The sequence below is a fragment of the Urocampus carinirostris genome, chromosome 4 (assembly GCF_059441175.1).
Source record: "Urocampus carinirostris isolate Australia breed hairy pipefish chromosome 4, RoL_Ucar_1.0, whole genome shotgun sequence".
Classification (NCBI taxonomy): Eukaryota; Metazoa; Chordata; class Actinopteri; order Syngnathiformes; family Syngnathidae; genus Urocampus; species Urocampus carinirostris.
The window spans coordinates 984,161-997,157 of NC_142352.1; the positions used below are offsets into that span (position 1 = coordinate 984,161).

The window sequence follows — 12,997 nt, forward strand, 5'->3', positions numbered from 1 at the left end:
AAAACGGCGGAGAAAATCTGCAGAAGACTGCGAAGGCAAGGAAAACACGTGTTTTGAAGCCAACGATTCGACGAAAGATAATAAAGAAAAGAATACTCCTAGCAAGAAAAGGACTTTTCTCCCCAAATGGACTCAATTATATTCCTGGTGACGCTATGAGGAGGGTGATAATGGATTGGACCTTGAGAAGGCATTACAACTGTGGCGGGACAGCAAACCACCAAGAATATATGAACTGAAAAATTTGAAATGATAACCGCTTTGTGTTACCAATTAACTGTGATGATTAAAACGGAATGAAAATATAGATTAATATAATTATTTCAGCAACAATATTTTGTATAATGTACAATATTGTTGTGAACTGAAAAAGGTTGAAGTGATAACTGATTTGTATTACCAATGTTTATAGTTTAATCAACCAATAATCTTCACATAAAAATCATCGGATATTGTCTCGTTGTCTCGGCTCAAGTAAGAATTTAAAAATTTAACAACATTCCGAATATAAAACGAAAAACAGAAATTACAATTTACAATTATTAAAGATTCGGACAGCACTCGGGTAAAAACTGTTTGTAAACCTTTTAGTATCCCTGAATGACTTCAAGCGTCTAGATCAGGGGTCGGGAACCTATGGCTCGCGAGCCATATATGGCTCTTTCTATGAGTATCTGTGGCTCAGAGACAAATTTGATTGCATGCAAAATTTCTCCATCCTGTTCAAAACTTGAGATGTCTCTCCTATTCAGGTACACACAAAGCCAAACCTTAGCTAAATAACAATGTATTACTTCGCAGTATATATAGGGCACGTTTTTCACTACAATTTACAGTCAAGGTGTCACACAAAAAAAGGGGGAAAAAAAACTCGTTTTGGCTGTACAACGCTAAAGAATCCTTTATATAAAAGTTCACTATGTAATCTGTGTTCAGTGTTCAGATACCTTATGATGAATCCACAGAACTGTAAATACGCCAAAACACCGGAAGAGAACTTAGTCATTTGATTGGGTGAGTGGGAGGGATGGGTGGAGCTATGCAAAAAGTGCAAGCGCTCCCTCCCATCTCTCGCCCTACGCCGCCTGCGCCAAAGGTAAGCACATCAGGCTCCCTGTTTGCAGAATGTTGTGACGTTTTTACAAAATAACTGCTTACATCTGGTTTTGAAACCAATTAGTATGAAAAAAAAGGGTCAAAATGAGTTGAACCGACCTTGAGTAATTGCAAGAAAGAGACAAGTTTCAAGTGGTATGTTTGTTGATTTTGGGACACAGGCTCTGGCATGATTCTCTTTTCATCATTTTGATCAAATCATCCAAAATAAATGTGCTGAAGACTAAGCTTTTGTCTGGGGCGCCGGTTTAGCAATTGAGTCAATTTGTCTCATAATATATGGTGTGGCTCTTACCCAAAATAAAATTAATATTTTTTGCTTTTATGGCTCTTTGAGTCCAAAAGGTTCCCGACCCCTGGTCTAGATGAAAATGATCATTACCAGGATGACTCTCATCCTTAAGAATATTTGAGGTACGTTTCAAAACTCTATCATTATATATCGATTCCAGGCATGGCAAACCGGTGCCCACCATCTTTTCCGCTGTGCGGATTACAGAATTGAACTTCGACAGATCTTTCTTTGTGATTCGACCGAACCAAACAATAATAGAATTTGCTAAAACACTTTCGATAATCGCACGATAAAAATTGACTAGGACTTCCTGATGAACACCGTAGGAGTTCAACTTCCTTAGGAAGAAAGTTCTTTGGCGTGCCTTCTTTAGAATTTTCTCCCAGTTCAGTGCCCAGCTTAGATCTTCTGAAATAAACTGTGATGGTTAAAACTGAATGAATATATAGATTTATATTATATATTTGTCGCCGATTTACATTTTCAACCGAGATAACGCTCAATTTTGGGGAGCCATAGATCTCTGTTGGGACCCATAGATTTTTGAGCATGCGAGTCCCCGGGACCCATCACATTTCACAGCTCAAATGAACACTGGTTTTCTCATCCGAGAAGGATTGCTAAAAACCAAATCATCCTTACCGTGTCTTTGTGCATGAAGCCCCAGATGCCGGCGGCCACTTCACAGGCAAACAGGATGACCAGGCAGGCGAAGAACTAAACAGAGAACACCAAATCATTTCAAGGAGACTTCTCGCCGACAAATGGGGATACCAAAAACGGACTTACGGTTCCCAGCAGGCATTGCGACTCCTGGATGGCGCCGTAGCAGCCCAGGAAGCCCACCACCATCATCACTGCTCCCACCGCGATCAGAATGTGCACGCCTGCAAAAACATGCAAATAACAAGATGTGAATAACACCCCCCGCAACTCACTGTGGATAAACGGTGCATATAATGGATGGATGGATGAATAACATTGGAAATAGAAAAAAAACATATTTTGTGCGGTTTTATCACTCATTGCGCTATAAAAGACTTGAAAATCACATAGAGGCATGTAGTTACCACTTATTGTCAACAGAGGTCGCAGTTCTGCCGTTCTCACCTGTGCCCGTATTTTGTATAACTTATCTCCCCCCCCCCGTTTTCAAGTTCTTTTTTTTGTTCAAAAAGGGACAAGAAAAAGAATCAACTGGATTATCTTATTTACGTTCTCTTGCGTTAAATCAATTAAACCAACTGGAATAGGATTCGCAATAAGACATGTAGTACCATTTATGGTCAACAGAGGTCGCAGTTCTGCCGTTCTCACTTGTGCTAAATGGAAACATTTTCACACTCTCGCCATTTTCTTTTAAGAATCATATATTGTGTATAATATAAGAACAGGTAAAAGGAAGCTTTTTAGTCTTATTTCCATGAAGGTTGAATCAATAAATAATATTTAAAAGACATCTTAACGAGGCGTGCAGTGACCACAACTGGTCAGCAGAGGGCGCAACGCTACCGTGTTGACTCTTGTTCACAGGAAGTCTTTTTTATGCTTTTGTTTTCTTTTTCTTTAGCTTCTTTTTCTTAGATGTTCTGAAATATAAGTACCCAATAAAAGAAAAAAACAACAAAGTTGGCGAAATAATGAGAAATAACACTGTGGCCTGGTGGCCGCAGCACTTGACACAAATCCCTCCGCCCACACGCCGAAAAGTAGCGCCCCCATGACGTCACTTCAACAAAAAATACACAATGAATCATAGTTGTTTACTCAAAACATATATTGAATAAGAACATTTAAAAAACTCTTCCTAAATAAAGGACAGCTTAAATAGGATAAGAAAAACTCGACCAAAAAGTGAAATAAAACAAAAAATGTGAACGCAGCGTCAGAAATACTACACTGCCTTGAAATGGTTCAGTCCATTTAATTCCTAGCACCGTAATGTAGTATTTCTGCGGAGGTACTTCTATAATAGATTTTTTTGGTTGTATATTCTATTACTGTAGTTGTATTTCTGTTGTCATAATTACGAAGTATTATTGTAGTATTTTTGCAGTCTTTCCAAAGTAGAATCTTTGTAGTACAGCTACAGTATTTTTGTAGTATTTTTGCAGTCAGACTTTCATAGTATTTCTGTAGTATTTTTTATCATTACTGTAATTTCATTTTGAAGTATTTGTAGTATTTATACAGTAGTATTTTTGTACTATTTCCATAATACATTTGTAGTATATCTAATATTTTTTTGTAGTATTTCTATCATAATTTTTCTTGTTGAATTGTTTTTGTTGTATTTCTGTTGTAATATTTATGTAGCAGTAATTGGCTTTACAGTATTGCTGTAGTGGTATTTGGTAATATTTCCGTAGAATTATTTTGAAGTATCGCCATAATAGTATTTTTGTAGTATTTCTTTAGTATTTCTAAATATTACTGTAGTTCTATTTTTGTAGTATTTCTGTTGTAATATTCATGCAGTGGTGTTTGGCTTTACAGTATTGCTGTCGTGGTATTTTGTAATATTTCTGTAGAATTATTTTGAAGTATCGCCATAATAGTATTTTTGTAGTATTTCTTTAGTATTTTTAAATATTATCATAGTTCTATTTTTGTAATATTTCTGTATTAGTATTTCAATGTTTTTTTTTTATCACAATGAAGACAAAATAATATGTTAGGTCCCCGTTTTTAAGTACTTCATTTCATATTTTTTATTTATTATTTATTTTGTAGTATTTTTTCAGTATTTTTGTATTATTTTGTTGCAGACACACAAAAGGGCAATGGGGACAGAGTTGACACCAGTAGTAGTTTTATATTTACCATTTATTACGTATATATCTTCATTAAACTTTGACCATTTTTGTTTGGCGGGCCGGATGAGGTAGCCCGACGGGCCGCATGTGGTCCGCGAGCCGTAGTTTGCTCACAGCACCCTCAAATCGCAGCCCATCCTAGCGTAGTCGGACCGTGCGACCGTTTCGATGACGGCACTTTTCATAAAGTTTCTCTCTGTTACAATCGCTGCGATGTAGCAATTCCACTCCAGGCCACAGGTGGCAGCGGTGGCTACGGTCGCCGACACAATTTCGAGCGCTCAAATAATAGGTAAGGACGACCGACGGGCACAAAACAGAACAGGGAAGCGGCCATTTCGCATACGGCCCACGTCGGGGCGGCCATTTTGAAATATGATCGGCGAACGACTGTACGGAGGGGTCGGCCGCGCCCGCGCCTTCTCGTTTTCCACCCGATGATGTCACCGCGGCCCCTCCTCATCGTCTTCGTCTGGTCGTTAGCCGGCCCTAACTCGATTGCGGTGCGCGGAGCCACTCCGGCTAATGCTCGTTTGGAAAGGCATCCCCGCGTAGCTCCCCCCCACTCGCTATCTGGCCGGCTGCCCTAATTCCATTTTCTCGAAGCGTCCTTTCCTGTCCCTCTCCATTCCATATTCCGCCCGAGCGCGCCGGCTGACTCCTGCTAGCCCGAGAGCGAAGCGCTAACAGCCCGCAACAAGTTGACAACCATCTTGAGCGCCGATTTCCGGTCGGACCTGTTAAATGTGATTACGGCTAGCGCACGACTCGCTGCAGTACCTCTTGGCGCTAAAGATGGCGCCGATGCCGAGTGTGTCACGTGCACGACTCTAAATAAGAAACAATTACCGTATTTTCCGCACATTATACTGGCGCACCTAAAAGTCTTAATTTTTTTCAAGAGCTGACCATGCGCCTTATAATACAGTGCGCCTTATTTATGGATCAATATTAAATCGCAAGGTCTTCTCGCAACTTACGCAACAGCCCCCGACTCGATTTTCCCCCGAACGTGGAGTAGTCCGCGGTGTATGCTGGGATTTATATACCGGCGTTTCATTGGCTAACCGATGTGTCAATCATCATTTGAATCGATCGCTATTGGCTAAAGTTATTCGGAGCCTCGGATTGGCTAGAGGGCCAAAACAAACCCTGCAATTGACCGAGTTTAGCAATGGCGTAGCAAGCTTAGCAAGCTTGCTAAAGTACGCATAAAGAAACATGTTTCATTAGTCTGAATTTGTAAATATTTGACTCTCCTGGATTTACTACACTCACGGTTGTAAGAAGACCATGATTGCGTATCATTATTGAAGGTGAGAACTTAGGTGAGCTATGCGGCTTTCTATTTTCCCGGTATCTTGTTTTAGAACGATCTTGATGTTGCTGTGAATTCAACTCAATTCCAAGTGTTAATTGTCATACGCACAGTAAAGTTGTGAGCGAAAAAGAAAATAGAAACCAAGGAATGGTTGGCATTTCTTGAATTCCAAGACTTTAACCTTCCGAATGATGGAAGGATGCATTTGAGTGACATCGTACGGACACCGCATCCGCACGTGTCTACGACACGTATTTGCTTTTTTGCAAGCTTTGGGAATGTTAAGGGGGTAATCAGTTGGACTGAACCATCTGACTGTTTTGTCGACGTTCCCATTGTAGCGCCTTATCATCCGGTGCGCCTTATCTATGGAAGATATAGGACCAAAAACTATTTTTGGGCGGTGCGCCCTATAACCCGGTGCGCCCTATAGTGCGGAAAATACGGCATATGGGGCAAGCATTCCAAAAGTACACTTCAGCCCCTTTTTATCCTCCAAAAACCTGCAATTAGAACCGTACACAGGGTAGGATATCCAAATCATACTCCTATTTTATTCCTGCAGTCCAAATGATTAAAATTGGATGATTTAGTCACATTTTTCACTGCCCATCTGCTTTTAAAGGTCCACAAAAACATAGTGCCAAAAATGATTCATTCTGAAAGAGGGAAATGACAACTCAAGGGGCTGTCGTCAACTCAAAATCGCAAGGTGAGAACCACCAGGAAAAGTATGCGTGTGTCTGTGTGCGGAGTCAAACTTTGGAACAATTTACAAACAATGTCCAACCATTAACTTGTTCGAATTTAAATACAAAAAAACATTACTGGCGGAAGACAGAGATGAGGAAAATCAGGTATGAGAGATACAAGAAATTGGAAAAACTGCGTTTAAAACTATGGTAAAAAAAAAGCTGCAGGTTGAAATACGTCCACTTGGTGTTGCCAAAGCCAGGTGCCTCCAACAAAGACACTCTACTTGTGTGTGTGTGTGTGTCTCTCTCTGTGTCTCTCTTTTTCTCTTCCTTTGTTGCTCTTTGTCTCTTTCTCTCTCTGTGTCTTTTTAACTTCTTTTCCTTTTTTCCTTTTCTCTCTTTCCTCTTTCTTGCTACCCTTCGCGCTTTCTTTCCTCTTTCCTCCTCTTCTGTCTTTCTATTTCTCTTGGGATTTCTTTCTTCCTCTCCCTCTCTTTTCCCCCTCTCTCGCGACTTTTGTTTCTCACGCTCTCTCCCTCTCTCTTTTTTTCTTTCTTTGTCCTGCCCTCTCTCCTTTTCCCTCCCTCTTTCTCTTATTTCTTTATCTCTTTTTCTTTCTCTTTAATGAACTAGACAGAATGTTTTTTCCATCGTGTGGCCCCCGAGTTAAAATGAGATCGACACCCCTGTCCTAAATAATAGTTTCAAAACGAGGTTCGAGAAAAATGTCACAAAATACAGCAAATAGGGATTAAGATGTATTTACCTTCAGCTATATGACGGCGATGTGACCGCCCCCCCTACCGCTCACCCAATCAAATTCTACTGGGTTCTTGGCTGGCGTTTTTGGGTGTTTACAGTATGTTCTGTGGCTTTTCATCATCAAGTGTCTCAACAGACATTGTTTAACCAGCGTTTATATACTGTAAACTGCAGTTGGGACTCCACGCTATATATTCTGAAGCAAACTGTACAATTACCGTATAGGAGATAAGCACGTCTTTATTTTATCTGAATGAAAAGGGCCGTATCTGGCCCGCCGGCCGTACGTTTCCGACCCCTGTTCTGGATGCGCCACGCCCTCGGCCAACTTAGCGCCAAAAATATCAAGGATCTCACGGAGCAGGAAAGGTTTTTGTATGGTGGGAGGCGAGGTGAGTTTTCCCATCCATTGTGGCGTCCTTCCTCCCCCCACCACAGGTGGCGACGGTTGACCCGATTGGGCTTGATGGCGCCTCCAGATGTGCGAAACACAATAAGATTCGGCCGCTTCCCGTTTCCCGGCACGTCACGTCGAGGAAAAGTTCACCTTGTATTCCAACTCGCGGTTCCAAAATCGTGTTTATTGAACTAAAGACCATCGGGATACCATGTTTTTCACTTCACAGAGCAGTAAAAGGGTTTTTCTCCGCTATACCACATCAACAAATGATTTCACACGTCCAAAATGTCTCTAAGATACCGGTCTTCTTTTGGTCCATCTCCTATAAGAAGCAGCTCTGCTATTAGTTTGTGTCTCAGCATCAGGAAAACGTTGAAATGCTATCGGCCGAATTCCTTCCCACAATGCCTTTTTCTCTTTTTGTTCGGTAAAGAATCTCATTTGAGTGTCAGCAATACAATGCTGTAATTTTCCTACTGTATATATGGACTTGCAGCGATGCTAAATTGCAGCAAGGGATGATCATTTGAAAGTTTAAAGCGACAGTGTGTATTATTTAGCACCTTCTAGTGGAAGAATAAAAAATACCAAAAATACATACGTTATGATTTAAACAAATAAAACCACCAACAACCAAAAAAAAAACCCACAGAACTACGACAAATACTGCTCCTGTAATGTTATTATTAGAATTATGAAGAATATTATAATACAAAAATACTACTGCATCAATATTACAACAGAAATAGTACAAAATGACGACTATGGAAAAACTTCAAAATACTCCTAAAATACCACTAAAGAAATATTGTAATATTATAATACTACGAACAAAATATTACGACAGAAGTACTACAGGAATATTACTACAGTAATACTACATAAAGACGACAGATATACTACAAAATTCAACAATGGGAATACAGTACTACAGAAATATTGCAAAAATACTACTATGGAAATACCTCAAAAATACTACTGCAGAAATATTACAACAGAAATAATACAAAACGATTACTATGGAACTTCAAAATACTTTTGCAAAAATACTCCTAAAATACCACTAAAGAAATACTGTAATACTATAATACTACTACAAAATTCTACTATGGGAATACTACAGAAATATTGCAACAATACTACTATGGAAATACCTCAAAATACTACTGCAGAAATATTACAACAGAAATAATACAAAACGACTACTATGGAACTTCAAAATACTTTTGCAAAAATACTCCTAAAACACCACTAAAGAAACAATGTAAGACTATAATACTACTAACAAAATATTATGACAGAAGTACTAGTAAAAAATAACGACAGTAATACTACATAAACACTACAAAATTAAACTATGGGAATACTACAGAAATATTGCAAAAATACTACTATGGAAATACCTCAAAAATACTACTGCATCAATATTAAAACAGAAATAGTACAAAATGACTACTATTGAAAAACCTCGAAATACTTTTACAAAAATACTCCTAAAACACCACTAAAGAAATACTGCAAGACTATAATACTACTAACAAAATATTACAACAAAAATATGACGACAGTAGTACTACATAAACACGACAGTTATACTACAAAATTCTACTATGTGAATACTACAGAAATATTGCAACTCTAACACGATGGAAATACCCCCAAAATACTACTGTGAAAATACGAGAATAATACTGCTACATTAATACTATCAATACAAAAAGAATACAACAGAAATGAAAACAAAATAACCAAAAGTTATACTAGAATAATACTAAATATTTACTACAACAAAATACTACATGGAAATGGTCTGACCTCCCAAAGCGCTTCACAACTTACTTTACACTTACCCATTTACACACCGATAGCAGAGTAAACCATGGAAGGCTCATCGTCGGCATTAGGGGTTCGAACCTGCGACCTCTCGGTCCCAAGTCAAGCTCCCCCTACTACAGTGTACTATAAAAACACTACTGCGGAAATACTCCGAAAATCGGACTTTAGGAATACTTTAAACTTCTAAAAAGATACTACAGTCGTACTACCAAACCAAATATTCTATTTAGTGCTTATTGAAAAGGAATAGAACACAGGTGTCAAACAGGCGGGCCGTGGGCCACGTCAGGCCCGCCAAGGGATCGAATCCGGCCAGAGAACACTCAGAGAAGCGCAAGAGAAAAACAAGCTGCAGGTTGAAATATGTCAACTTGATGTTGCCAAAGCCAGGTGCCTCCAACAAAGACACTGTATCTGTATCTCTCTCTCTCTCTCGCTCTCTCTCTCTCTCTCGCTCTCTCACTTATCCTCTTTTGCTCTAACTTCCTTTTCTCTCTTTTCTCTTTCTCTTTTCCTACCCTTTGTGCTTTCTTTTCTCTTCTCTCTCCTTCTGTCTTTCTATTTCTCTTTGGATTTCCTTCTTCCTCTCCCTTTTGCAACTTTTTATCTTTTGTTTCTCACTCTCTCTCTTTTTCTTTCTTATTCTCGCCCTCTCTCCTTTTCCCTCCCTCTTTTTCTTATTTCTATGACTCTCTTTTTCTTTCTCTTTACTCTACTAGTCCAGCCCCCGACAGAATGTTTGTTCTAACGTGTGGCCCCCGAGTTAAAATGAGTTCGACACCCCTGGAATAGAAGATGTGGTCTCCGGGATGGGCCATCTCGGCCAATTTTTGGAACCCCGTGCGGCCCCCGACTCCAACGGTTGCCCACCCCTGGACCCGTCGAACATGAGCGAATAACAATAGTTCCTCGGGGACGGGGGGAGGGGCCCAACTTTTGGGGGCGGGGCCCATTCGGAAGGCCACTAAGAGCTTTTCTGGGGGGAAAGCCGCAGCCCCGAAGTTAAGGCTACCGCATTCCTGACCACGGCGTTCCCGACGGCGTTCCCGACGTCTCGGGTTTCGCACCCGACTTCCCGCTCTCGTTCCGGTCATTTGAAACACCCCCCCCCCGTCTCCCCCTCCGCAAAATTGCTTCCTCCGCTTTGCGGTGTTTGAAAGCGCTCCGCTGACGGATTTCCTTGAATCTGCCGCCGTGAACCGACCCCGACACATGGAAGCGTTTATGTTTTCTGTTTTCCAGCCGGCTACGCTTTCTGGGGGAGGGGAACGGAAGCTGCCGGTGTCCTTCTACAGGGAGTCATCAACACGGCCCAGAAAATCATAGGCCACCTTCTACCCAGTCTGGAAGACATTGGCAACAAGATGTAGGACTTCTGATGCACAGCTGGTGAGCCTCATCCTACACCTTTTTCAAGCTGCTGGTGTCCTTCTACAGGGAATCATCAACGCGGCCCAGAAAATCATAGGCTACCTTCTATTGCCAACAATATGTAGGACTTCTGGATAAAGCAGGATAAAAAGCAAGATGGCCGGCACAGATATCAGGCTTTTACTCCCCCGGGTGGAATCAAAGAGCCTCATGGCATGAGGAAGAAATGATCTCCTCAGTCTGTCTGTGGAACAAGACTATACTGATACACCTTTTTCACGGCCCAATTCAAGCACTTTTTAACCACTTCAAAAGCCAATTTCTCCAGACATCTTGGTCTGTAGGGGGCGATAACGCGTCTTACACAGGAACATAACTTTTTCGAGCCCATGTATAACTTTGCCCATTTTCCCCGTGTCCTCGCTAACGAGGCCACGGAAGCCTCGGAGAAAAACAATCCGTCCACTCAGAAGGAACCTGTGAGTCATCAAACCCGCAACCCTGGCGACGGCTCGGAGGAGGCGGGGCTAGCGGGACCCCCATCGTTTATAGGCAGAGCGGGGGAGGGGGAGCCATAAAAAAGAAAAAAAGAAAAAGAGAAAGAAAATCAGGAGACGCTAGCCAGCGTGACTTGCATGCTAACCATCAGCAGATGAGGAGGGGGAGGAACGAGTAAGGGAGCGGGACGAGCGGAAAAAGGGAGGAGGGAAACTTTCACATAGGAGGAGGACGGGGACGGGTGGGGCCGGTGAGGAATTTTTTCCGAGGCCTTTTCTCCTCTCCTGCTTTTTCTCCACCATCGCAGAGGAACTGGAACGATCGGTCGACAAAAAAATCACAATACGAATACTCGGCAACGGATGGCGTTATCTGTGTGTGAACGGGTGGAGTGTGAAGTGCATCGTAAAGGTCCTCAACCACTGATAAAAGCGCGACAGAAATGCAGTCCATTTACCGTTGTCGACTCTTGTCGCCAGACCCGTTTTCCCAACAGAGTGAGACATCTCTACACGAATATCATCCCTCCTGAGAATCGCTCGTGCGCAATGACGTCTTCGTTTTGAGCGTTAACATACAGAAACATCAAGAAACATCAAGAAGCGAAACCTATCGACTTTGAGAGCATCTTCGCCGGGATATCGAAGGATTTGATACATTTGACTATAAAGGATTTTAAACGATTGAATACAAGTTACATTTATTGAGTGCAAAGAAGATTTTCACCGAGTAGGCTTAAGTTCAATGACAGGTCACGCTGGTCCAAATGCAGAATATTTTGTCTAGGAAATTTTGAAAACGGGACTCGTGGATTTGCTGACCAGACATCAAGACGCTGGTGTATGAGATTGTGCAGCCCAGGGGGCTTCCTTGGCACGCCCGCGGGAGGAGCCGGCACGCCATCTTGCGGGGGGACGTGAGCCAATAAGAGAAAGCTATAGGACTTCGGGAGGGGGCTTCCCACACACTTCAACGTCACTTCTTCAGCCGTCTCCGATACATTTACAATACGCTTAGTTCTTCTGTTAGGGAAAATCAATCCGCCCCGTGTGGAAATGTCGGCTTCCTGGTCATTTTTCTCTCAAGAGACGAGCGCCCGTAAATTGTTGGTTGTGTTTGCTTAATGGAGTCAGATAACTCATTCCAACAATTTGGTAAAGGATACATCTTGATATTAATTCCCAATACGGTCATTGTAGACGTGATACGCCTATATTTGGCTGCAATAGAAAGCTCGGGCGTTTTTCCAGACTGGAACTGGAAAAACGATTCGGAACGACGCAGTCCAAAGAATAAACGTCGGTTGTGACAAACCTTAAAAACGACAAATGTCAGTTTTTACAAGAGATAGATGTCTAGATAGATGGATACAAAGATAGATAGATAGATACATGAATAGATACATAGATAGATGTCTAGACAGATGTTAGATAGATAGACAGATGTCTAGATAGCGACAGATGTCTAGGCAGATAGATGTCTAGATAGATAATTAAAAAGGTAGATGTCTAGACAGATGTTTATCTATCTATCTATCTCTAGATAGATAGATGTCTAGAGATAGATAGACAGATGTCTAGATAGATAGAATGATATCTAGACAGATGTCAAGATAGATATAGATAGATGTCTAGATAGATCGATAGATATAGATGTCTAGATCGATAGATAGGTAGGTAGATAGATATCTAGATAGATGGACAGACAGATGTCTAGATAGATGTCTAGAGATAGATAGAAAGATGTCTAGAGATAGATAGATGTCTAGATAGATGGATAGAGATAGATGGATAGATGGATGTCTAGATAGATAGACAGAATGATGTCTAGACAGATGTCTAGATAAATATACATAGATGTCTAGATAGATGTCAAATAGATGTCTAA

At 41.1% G+C, this 12,997-nt stretch overlaps 1 protein-coding gene across 1 annotated transcript in view; it reads right to left on the reverse strand.

Annotated features, from left to right (window-relative positions):
* Positions 1-12,997, reverse strand: part of LOC148366607 (CD81 antigen-like) — a 32,536-nt gene that overhangs the window by 3,778 nt on the left and 15,761 nt on the right. Inside the window, exons 3-4 of the mRNA XM_088333407.1 lie at positions 2,201-2,298; positions 2,054-2,128 (exon numbers count right to left, since the gene is read on the reverse strand). Coding sequence (XP_088189533.1) covers positions 2,054-2,128; positions 2,201-2,298 — 173 coding nt within the window. The remainder of the gene's footprint in view (positions 1-2,053; positions 2,129-2,200; positions 2,299-12,997) is intronic.